Source organism: Solea senegalensis, linkage group LG9 (genome assembly GCF_019176455.1).
Source record: "Solea senegalensis isolate Sse05_10M linkage group LG9, IFAPA_SoseM_1, whole genome shotgun sequence".
Taxonomy (NCBI): domain Eukaryota; kingdom Metazoa; phylum Chordata; class Actinopteri; order Pleuronectiformes; family Soleidae; genus Solea; species Solea senegalensis.
In genome coordinates, this window is record NC_058029.1 from 18,550,769 (window position 1) to 18,562,195 (window position 11,427).

General features: G+C 38.4%; 2 protein-coding genes across 2 annotated transcripts in view; both read left to right on the forward strand.

Annotated features, from left to right (window-relative positions):
• Positions 1 to 599, forward strand: part of zgc:174935 (uncharacterized protein LOC796019 homolog) — a 1,685-nt gene extending 1,086 nt beyond the window's left edge. Inside the window, exons 2-4 of the mRNA XM_044034168.1 lie at positions 57 to 111; positions 205 to 322; positions 443 to 599. Coding sequence (XP_043890103.1) covers positions 57 to 111; positions 205 to 322; positions 443 to 599 — 330 coding nt within the window. The remainder of the gene's footprint in view (positions 1 to 56; positions 112 to 204; positions 323 to 442) is intronic.
• An 8,316-nt stretch (positions 600 to 8,915) lies between these two features.
• On the forward strand, positions 8,916 to 11,147 carry msmp2 (microseminoprotein, prostate associated 2). Its single transcript, XM_044034674.1, has 4 exons — positions 8,916 to 9,505; positions 9,597 to 9,707; positions 10,223 to 10,331; positions 10,419 to 11,147. The coding sequence occupies exons 1-4, from the start codon at positions 9,364 to 9,366 to the stop codon at positions 10,591 to 10,593; spliced, it is 537 nt and encodes a 178-aa protein (XP_043890609.1). The 5' UTR covers positions 8,916 to 9,363; the 3' UTR covers positions 10,594 to 11,147.
• The last annotated feature ends 280 nt before the right edge of the window (positions 11,148 to 11,427 follow it).

The window sequence follows — 11,427 nt, forward strand, 5'->3', positions numbered from 1 at the left end:
AGATTTTACTGATAAACTCGGATATGTGTTGCTGAGCTTCTCTTTTCCACTTCCAGAAAGAGGCATTGGATGCCCTAGCGATTGCAGAGACAGAATTCAATGACGTAAAAGGTAAGTGACTGCATTATGTGGCGGTTGATGAGACTCAATCGTGCTTTGACTTTGTGCAAAATCTCAAATTTTACTGTCATATGATCAATGCAGCGTTGCTTGATAAGGAGGCGGCTGAATGGAACACGGAGGCAGAGCCACTGAAACAGCAGCTACAGGCACGGAGTCCAGTGTGTGACCACGTGAAGGAAGAATCAAAAGAAGCAGCAAGGTATGCTACTACTGTGTGTGTGTGTGTGTGTGTGTGTGTGAGTGTAATGTCCACAGTCACACTTCCATAATCATTTCTATGCACCAACTACATTTTTTCTTGTTAAACTGTCTCTTAAAGCAAGTGGTGTAACATGAAGCAAAAGGAGGAGCCCCCCAAGCCAGAGGAGCCTAAACAGGAGGCGCCCAAGCCAGAGGAGCCTAAACAGGAGCCCCCAAGCCAGATGAGCTTAAACAGGAGGGCCAAGCCAGAGGAGCCTAAGGCCAGAGGAGCCTAAACAGGAGGCAAGCCAGAGGAGCCTAAGGAGGCCCCAAGCCAGAGGAGCCCAAGGCAGAGGCCCCAAGCCAGAGGAGCCCAAGGCAGAGGCCCCCAAGCCAGAGGAGCCTAAACAGGAGGCCCCCAAGCCAGAGGAGCCAAAGGAGGAGGCCCCTAAGAAAAGATGATGAAATACACTACACGTCGGCAACACTGAATCTGTAAAAAAAAACACAAAGCTTTGGTTACATAGTAACCAGATACTTTCTGACGTTTTACTGGGACAATGCAATATTACCTTTCACTGTGGTTGTTAGTTATGTAGAAGTTAGAAAAAATGAAGCTGCATTTTGGAAAAGGAAAAGGGATTCCTGTATGTACATACTAGGTTTACACAATTGAGAAACAGCGAGTAATGTCGAAACTCACCATACAAATGAGGAATGTGATGTGAGTGGATCTGCAGGTTTTGACAAACTTACCATCTTCCTGGGCTTTGTGTTGTCTGTCGACTGGTTGTCCACGTGCTCGACAGCATCAGTGTCTGTCTTCTCAGAAATGAAGTTTGAATTTTAAACACAAATAAGAGAAATTAACTGAGAGCTTGTGTGTTATACTGTCTTGTAGAATAAAAACATTTTCCACTAATTGTCATCAATTATCATTTGTTCTTCTTACAATACATCAACTGTGGTATATGGTGTTATCAAAACAAGTCAGGTCACAGTGTCTCTTACCATCAATTCTGTATTCAACAACTAAAGTTAAATTTCACAGTGAGTCAGTTGTTCTACTAACACATACAGGTTTAAACGTCATAATGTAGATATAGATGGATTGGCAACTCCAGTGGTTGATGAACTGTTTACACATGCCCTAACTTGTATTTGTTACAAAGATGCTGCACATTAAAAAAATGTCAATTCATTTAACATTTACTTCCAATCCGATTACATTGGGGTCATTGGATTTGCAGCATAAGCACAATTAAGATGTGTATTTCTGTTTCTCTATTTGTTCTGGGCTAAAGAGCAACAATATGCTCACATGAATGACTTGTGAGTGTAGCACAAGGATGTAGTGGGCACTGAGCCAGAGCAATATGTCATTATATCATTACAGGGTAAAAGAACAGTGAAGAAGAGAATCCTTTATTGGACCCACAATGGGGACATTTGGCCCTGGAGTTTGCTGTGAGTTTCGTTGGATGAATGTGTTTGAACTCTTGTAGTACGAAGACCCAGGTTCACGGCCCAGTCAGAACTAGGGCTTTTTGCATGGAGTTTGCATGTTCTCCCTGTGTATGTGTATGTGTGTGTGCGTGTATGTGTGTGTGTGTAGGTTTTCTCCAGGTTCTCCGGTTTCCTCCCACAGTCCAAAAACATGCAGATGGATTTGGCAAATTAGACACTCTAAAGTTTAGAGTTTAAACTGACTGTAGGTGTAAGTGTGCGAGGGTTTAAGTGCCACACCCCCAATGAACATTAATAATTCGGCTTCATACAGTTGTCCTTCAGTCCTTGACACCGTCTCTCCTCTGAATGGTTGTTTGTCTCTATGTGTCCCTGTGATGGACTGTCCAGGGTGTACCCCGCATATGTCAGCTGAGATTGGCACCAGCTCTCATTTGGAGGATAAAGTGGTAGAAGAAGAATGGATGAATGAATGTATTTGAATATACTCAGCTGAGGAGAACAGAGGAAACATCAACACACACCTGTACACGGCATGATGCTACCACAAGTCTGAAGATCAGTCTTTAAAGATGACATCTGCATTCTTCAGTCTGATGGCTGCTAAGATGTTTCATTCAAGTCAGGAAGACACAAGCTGTCTCTGGAATAATCCACTCTCTGCTCCATCAATATTTCCTGTATGTTAAGCCTTAGAACACAGAGCATTTCAGCTGATTTTTTCCATTACTAAGTTAAAATGTACAGTATATACAGAGGCTATAAGAATGTGCAATATAGAGTGTCTTGTATCAATCAGATGAAAAAAATAATAATTTTCACCAATTATATAAACACAACAGAGTTGTACTCAAAATGTTTAAAATCGTATTGAATTTGTGAAATTTGGAAATATGTCACAGTTCAAAGTTCACTTGGCTCATTTTTAAGAACAAAAGAAAAGTAAAACAGTCTGCACAATTATTGTAAATTTCTATCACTACTAAAAATATGATATAAAATTAATCACAACTTTGACTCAAAAACACATAAGAAGATGAAAAAAACGCATATTTTTAAAAGCCTGAATATGTGACCTATAAACACACACCACCAGGATGTCCATACTGTCCAATTTACCAAGGTTGCACCTGCGGTACAGAAGGGTTAAGGCAGTGATTCCAAAACTGGGGTACTTGTTTTGACTTCAGTCAGGGAGACAATGGCAATAAAACTGTAGTGTGCAATCTTTACACTTCATTCAAACCATGGCCAAATGACTTTATGCTGATGAAGCCTATCAGCTTGACCCTTGGTCGGGCCAGAGACTTGTCCAGAGTGTAGCACCACCTCTCATTGTCAGCTGCAGTTTGCTCCAGCTCCCCATGAGACCCTCAAAGGACGGATGTTGTGATATTGCAAATAGAACGGACACACAGGTTATTGTTCTTTCAGGGTGTGGCACTTAAACAGTATCAAGCTTTTAAAATCCTCACCCACTAAACATTAGCATGGTTGTGCAGGTAATGATTAATGCACATAACTGTGAGACAAACAGAGATAAAAGATAAACATGTTATACAGGATGTTGCTCCTTCCTCTCTGTGATGTGTAACAGCAGATACCTTTTGTTTTTTACACAACATTATGATGCATTTGAGACAATAAAAACAATATAAACCAAAACCAGGAAACAAAACAAATTTTGTTTCTTTTTGTTGTTGCTCTTCGGGAATGTGCTCTGTTAGATTATTCATCAACTTCCAATGCTGAAAAGACAATAATCTGTAATAATAGGTATCATCCTCCTCTGCCTCTCTGTTTCTTAGTCACACATAGCCAAGGTTAATGTGTGTGTGTGTGTGTGTGTGTGTGAGAGAGAGAGAGAGAGGCAGAGATAGAGAGAGAGAGACTGACCAATCAAAGAACTAGCATACCCAAACAAAAGTCTTTGTTTGTATCAGCAAACTTGACTCTGTTCTCCGTACTCCGGTTGTGTGTGTTGTTTATCATATAACTTGTTGTTGTTGTTTCATCCCAGTTAAACTATACTAACCCAGCAGAATGAATATTACTTCATATATAATAAATATTGCAGGTGATAATGCTCATACAGCAAAAGTACTGCATTTTATTACATTACATTCTGTTCATTTGTCATCGCTCTGTAAGGTTTTATAATTTTTGCATTTATTTTTATTATGTTGGTAGCATTTTAATATTCCTATTGTAGATGTCATGATAGAGATGGGAGACAGTTCCGAATTCATGTCTGATACTTGTATCGTAAGTAAGTACATACTAACTCAGCTTCCTGTTATAATACTATGTGTGGACACAATTCTGGACTTACTACTATATGGTTCATCATTGTACATAATGATTAGATTGAGATTATTTGAATGTTTTCCTCAATATTCTCTTTGGTTTCTTTTGTGAATAAATACTCAGTGTTATTAGATGCAGACATGTCATTTTTGACCTTGTAAGCAATTGGGTGGTAGATCTTATCACATGTCCAAAGTGAACTTTGATTTTTTCAAAGATTTGAGTTGTATTTAGTGTTTTTCTCATCCTTGAATATTGAGTGAACTGAAAACAAACCTCGTATTTTTAAATGTTTTTTTAAAAAAGTAATTTTTTTATTGTTTTTACCTTGTGTACTGTACCCTCACTTTGCCTGGCACTGCTGTCCATCTGTGAGAGATTAAAATAATCCCCCGCAGGCCCACGATTAGGCAATCAGAGGACTATTATTCCAACCCAGTAGGCTCACAATGTTACAAGGATACAGAGGTGATAGGGTGAGGGGGGGGGCGCAGTCAGACTCATGTCATAAATGAGGACTGTTGTCCATGTAATCTGATGTGTGTGTGTGTGTGTGTGCGCGCGCGCATGTGTGCAGATTCAACACAACGGACCTTTGCATTACAAATATGATGTCGATTCTAACTGATTTTGTGACATCTCTAAGGGGAAATATGGCATGATATGTGTTTTTAACAAAGAAACACATATCATGAATCCCCTGTTCTACACCTGCTTCTTTCTCATTGAATCCAAAGGTCCTGACTGACCCACAGGTGAAAGTGCCGTGTTCCTCATCTCATTAACCATCACACATGGCAGATGATGGGAAGTCAACACATGTTCGAGTCCCCCAGGAGTCCGCTGAACACACAGAAGATGGGGTGATAGTCACCAGTCACTCTGAAAAGCAGAGGTCATCCAGAAAGCCAGAGGTCACCTTGACGGTCATTCAATAAAAGCCCTGCATTCAAAATGTACAGTCGTAAAAACAGCAGAACATACATTATCCAAATATATTCAAAAACTTGTTTAAAACTAAAAATATTTTATTTTATTTATTTATTTAGCAAATAACAAACCAAATGCATGCTTTTATTCCCAAATTTGAACCGGCTCACTGCAGCACTATAATAATTTGACAACTTAGTCCTACTATTTTTTTCTGTTTTTTGTAAATCAGTCAATTTGAAAATCCATGGTTGACATTAATAATTATATTTAAGCATGAACAAAATAATTTTGGTTAAACAGTTTCTACAGAAGAAAAAAAAATTGTAAAACCCAAAGCCGTTAATTTAGAGCAGCTGTGGCATAAACCTTACACAAGGTGGTGGTTTAATACATTTGCTAAGCACTATATTGTATACAGTATATGGTATATACTAGATACATACTGTATATAGTTTACCTGGCTGTAAAATGTATGTAGTGTATAGAGAATACAGTTGTATGCACATTTTTTATGAATATTAGTAACAGTGTAAAAAAAAAAGAAGAAGAAAAAGCTATTTAGTGGAGTGACCATTGTGTGTTCATGTTTGCCCTCCCTACAGGCAATATTTGACTCTGCATCGACAATGTGTGTGCTGTGTGTGTGAGTGTGAGGGAGGGAGAGAGAAAGAGAGAAAGAGAGAGGGAGGTAGCTCACCCTCACAGCAGAATGAACATCTCATCTATTGATCAGTCTAATGTGTGCAGGAAAGGCTGCAGGCCATAACAGCTGATCAATATTCCTCTAATTACATGAAACACTGTGTTTGTGTGTGTGTGTGTGTGTGTGTGTGTGTGTGTGTGTGTGTGTGTTACTCAGCGAGTGTTTGTGGGTGACACCCCCAAAAATAAAAAACAAAAAGAAACCTCACAGGGTTACATATATAAATGCTGTCCCACTGAGGATTAGACACAGATCATAGCGGCTCACATGTTTGTCGTAAATCCCATGTTTTACTCAAACTTTTTGAGGTGCCAGCAGGACACAAGGACGCCATCGTGCCATGTACAGAAGAGGAGAACTGGTAAGTGTAGCCTATATTCATGTGCATGTGATGTTGGAGAAAAGTGTTTGGTCTTTTTTTGCTATAGCTACAAGAGTTCTGATTCCCTGTGTTAATAACTCCCTTCCTGCAGGCCCTTTACTTGGTTGACATTCAGGTGTTGAACAGGTTACTCAGGTTCTTTTGTTACTCTAGTGTTTCAGACACATCATAATTGTTCTCTGCTTTAACTCTCTTATCTGCCAAAGGCTTTTCAGGTCCGATATGGCGTTGATATGCTAGAGGCTGTGTGATATGTTTGATATTCGGTTGTTCTTGTTCTTGATCATGTCAACTAAATATCAGACATATTCCTACAGAGTCTGGCACTCACTTCTCACCCTCTTGCCTGACCAGTTACAACCTACACATGCCAGATGTCTGGGTAAATGAAAAAATAATAAATTTTTACATTTTGATAGACTAACACTGCAGTAGCTGTATTTCTTCAGTTAATATGTGTGGGGAAAGTCTAGCTCATGTGATAGTGTTTCATTATTATTATGTTTGTTTAAGTGAATGCAATTAAATTCAATAAAAATGTCCTTCTCTGTCCTGAATAAAAAAATACTGTGAAAGTTTCACTGATACAATGACTTTTTATGCCATGTCTCTCTCTCACACACACACACACACACACACACACACACACGCACACACACACAGTATAACGATACAATCTATTTAAAACAACATTGGGATCTGCACACATCTATATCCTGCTCCAAGAGCAAACAGAAACAGTTATGGACACCAAACAGGTTCATGACAGCAGGCATCCAACATATAACTGTCAGTCTCATCACAGCAGGGAAATGTCCAACTCCAATCCAATGCAAATTTATTTTTAAAGCACTTTAAAACCACCACAGTGGGCCAAAGTCCTGTACAGAATAATAAATAAAAGACACAATATATAGAAAGCATAGACGCTTACACGAGGTGATAAGATAAGATTAAATCACAAAAACGTGGATAAAGACATAAAAACGTGGATAAAAACCACAATAGAAACAGATCCAATAAAATAAAATGAAATGGAAATAACATCAACTTAAACAGTGCCACAGGCCAATGAAAAGAGGTGAGTTTTAAGAAGAGATTTAAAATCAGGCTGAAAAGAGGCCTGTCTAATGTGCAACGGCAGATACTGTTTGCACTGTTGCACTGTTTGCAGCGAATGCATGGTCCCCTATGAGCTATGAGTGTCTTTGGTACAGTTAGGAGCAGCTGATCAGCTGACCTTAGTGAGCGGGGAAGGTCATTAAAGACTTTTAAAATGAATCCTAAAATGTATGGGTGGCCAATGGAGTGAAACTAAAATGGGGGAAATGCACTCATATTTACGAGATTTACATCTTCGGCTACTTTGCCATTGGTTGCGAGGGTGGATTTTACAACTGACAAACTCATTCCTGCAGTAATAACTACTAGTAATTATTATTTTCAAGCACAAATGAAGCCTGAAGGCTTGTTAACTTCATCTGCAGCGCTTCATTATTGTGTCTACATTATTCCTGATTCATCTGACATAGTGAGTTATAAGCGTCAGTTACTATTTTTGTACTTTGATTGCACACATTTTACATAACAGGGACATTCTTTTGGACACAGTCAATGAAGTCCTCGAACAACCATTTTGATTAAGTGATCGTTTGTTTTCTACTGAAGCATACAAGGTTACATCCCAGTGGCTGGAGAATTGTGATATATAACGTCCTTTTAACGGCCTCAAGTTTCAAAAATGAGGCAAGTTGAGAGCTGGACAATCAGGACAGGGAAGAATCTATTGAAATGTGAATATTCCTGAAATGCACCAGAGGAAAACCCCCAGGACATCCATGCAGCAAAAACAAAGGGTTTGAATGTGTGACTCTGTGCAGTACTTACTAGTATTCACATCTCAGGGCTCAAGTTAAACAAAGAGAGTATTTATACAATAATGTAAACCATATTCAAAATCATGAAATCCACACGGTGACATGTGACAACAACAATATGATATGAAATTAAATAAAGCAACTAAGTACTAAATCAAATATGGGGCAGCAGAGAAGGAACTTGATTTATATTTTTGGTTTGAATCCTGACAGGTGAAGGGCAGGGCTGCCTCTGAGCAAGGTGCCCAAGCCCCATTGATTGGGTTAATTGGACATTTTAAATTGATGCTAGCCATGAGGAGGCCTCATCCAGTGTAATCCTTCTGATGGTCCCAAGCCTGGGTAAATGGGAGGTTTGTTGAAGGAAGGGCATCTGGCATAAAATGTTTGCCAAATCAAACAAAAGGATCCTCTGCTGTGGCGTCCCCTGGAGAGGGAGAAGCCGAAAGATACCAAAAGTATGGGCCATGGCCTACGGGTGGGCCCGGGAGGTACTGCAGGTATGGCCTTAGACTGAACTGGAAAAATTCTCCCATTTACCCATTTAAATAAAACGTGCTGTATATTCTTTGAGGGAAATGTTAATATAATATCTTAGAATCTCCATCCATCCATTCATCTTCTACCACCTTATCCTTCACAGGAGGGTGTATTAGAATATGTATAATATATTTGACATTACAGTACAGTAACAATATGGTAGTAGCTAAGCAATAAAAATGGAAAAGGTGTGAGGCGTGAGGTGTGATGAATCAACATTATAATAATGTAATTGCCAATTCTGAAGGAATTGCCCTGCTAGAAGTAATAATTCTCATTACCAATCATTTATCTAGATATTCCTTTGGAAATAACATTATTACTGTAATATTATCTCCTCATTACCATATTATTAATATTGATTAATATTGTTATTACCAAGCTGGAAATAAGAAGGTATTACATTAATACTTCTTTCATATCACAAATAATTACCACACGATCCATGTATTGCAATACTGTAGTGTAACTTTTGACCAGTATATTAATAATGGTAATGTTGAGTTAACACATTTTAGGGGCCTGAAATCTCTCCAGACCTAGAGCATTATTTTTATTGAATATCAAAGGAGTACAAATGCATCTGCATCACGAGCAGGGGTCAAAGGTTTATGTTTGTACTTGTACACACATGTAGCTCCTGCGCAGGACAAAGGGCAGTGGCTGGTTGAATGGATCTAGTGATAGGATCAAATGGCACCTTTTGAGACAAATGTTATCTGAAAGGGTGCACACTGTATACTCATGGGCAATTTCTGAGGAGCAGCACAAGAGGGAATGACGAACACAATGCTCAGAATAGCAATTAATGAGAGGGAGGGGGTTGACAAATAGAAACGAATAGAGTAAAAATGAGCACAGCGACAAAAGATGTGCTGGTGCAGTATAAATACCTCAGAGCAGGGAGAGAAAGTGCACCAGGAACCGGAGAGGAGACGGAGCGCATCAGAGGAAGAACACAAGAACATCAACTTAGGGAAAACTGCATAGTAGGTAAGACACAAACTGGTATTCCTCTCATCTAGTTATGATGTCTGTTTTTAACATGCTTCTTTTCTTTACCTACATCATTCTTTTATTTCAGAAATGGCAAACGCAGCAGGAAAAGTGCACATAGCTTTACTCTTGTTCCTGAGTGCCAGTGTCCCATGTTGTTCTGTGTACAACAGCGGGGAGTGCTTCTTCAACACCAAAGGTACATGTGTGTGTGTGTGTGTGGCCCCATACAGGAACTCCACATTTTTTCCTTTGTTTTTACATTTAATGCAGTATCTTTTTTAAGCATAATATTGTTGACATTGCACTTATACACCCATGGTATAGACCATAGAGAGTGAAGACATTTGGGAAAGTGGGGACATTTTGTCTGATCCTCACATTCTGTCACCCCTTAAATGTCTTTTTGAGAGTAAGGATTTGGTTTTAGGGTTAGGGTTAGAATTGTGTTTAGGTTACGTTTAGTGTTAGGCATATAGTTGTGAAGGTTAAGGTTAGGTTAAGGGCTAGGGAATGCATGAAGTCTATGATGTGTCCACGTAGAACAGAAAATAGTTAAACAGGCTTAACCAGCTGCAACATTAAACCCTGTAATACCTAATGTACATTTTTCTAATTCAACTTTAAGTCAGATAAAATCTTTTGTGTTGTTTCGTGTGTTGTGTTTACACTTCTTCGTGTGACAATATATGTTTTTTTTCCCCTCATTTTCAGGAAGCTGTGTGTATATGGGGCAGGTGTATGGGATTGGAGAGAGCTGGACAACCAGTGACTGTTTTCAGTGTGTCTGCATGGAGCCTTTTGGAGTGGGATGTTGTGATCAGTGAGTTTCTTTCCATGACTCAGGTACACTCAAAAACACGCATCTCGACATAATGTAGCTATAATCTAACCCCAATCTTCCCTGCAGTGGATCTAAACCTGTGGACTATCCAGACTGGTGTGAGATCATCCGTAAACCTGACTCCTGCACTAGTGTTGCAGTGATGAGAGCCAATCACAAACTTCCATGTCTGTGGGGACGAGGACGTCTCAGAGCAGCTGCAGGCCAACCATGGAAATCTGACAACAACCCTTTATTTTGAGTTTATCAGTGGATGCAAAAACACATATCACGTGTGATGTTTACATTGATTTCAGTTAATACGTTCGCTAGATTTTATTGAATTTTATTAACAAATATTCACAACACACTGTTTGTTATTTATTTAGATTTAGATGAGATGGCTGGCTCATGTATGGTTCATTATTTAAAATTCAGAAAAATTATATATATATATAATTTCTAGTATTGTCATATATTACTTTCCATTTTTCTGAACAAATATATTTATAATAATGCAGCATGGTACTTACTTTCTTATGGTGTATTTATGAAAAAAGTTGTGTGTCTGTTACATAGAAGATGTGTCTCTCTGACTGGCATTCACAGCAGTATGACCTGAAGAGAGAAAAGTGATTCATATGACATCCCACCATTGCTAAAAAAATATATTAATTGGATTCAGATTTACTTAGTCCAATTTGGTCCAATTTTTTGTTCTGTTTTTATTTTTATCTAAATATTTACCTGATGTATTCTGACACTTTTCAATTTACTACTATTTGTTCGCATGTTTGAAATAAAGCCTTCATTCAAGTCACTGACTCTTTATATGGCCTGGGGTTCCATAACTTATCCGTTAAAGAATTATTAAGACAGAATATAAGGTCTTATTTATTTTGTCTATTCATTTATTTATTTTATTTTTATAATTTCACAAAATTGTAGTGGATTAAAAGTACACAATTTATTTAGGAAATGTAGAAGAATAAAAGCAAACGTTGCTACATTACAAAACTGTTAGTTATACTACTCTACTAACACTAATAATAATACAACAACAAGAAAAAACAATAGTTGTACAATAAAAGCTGAC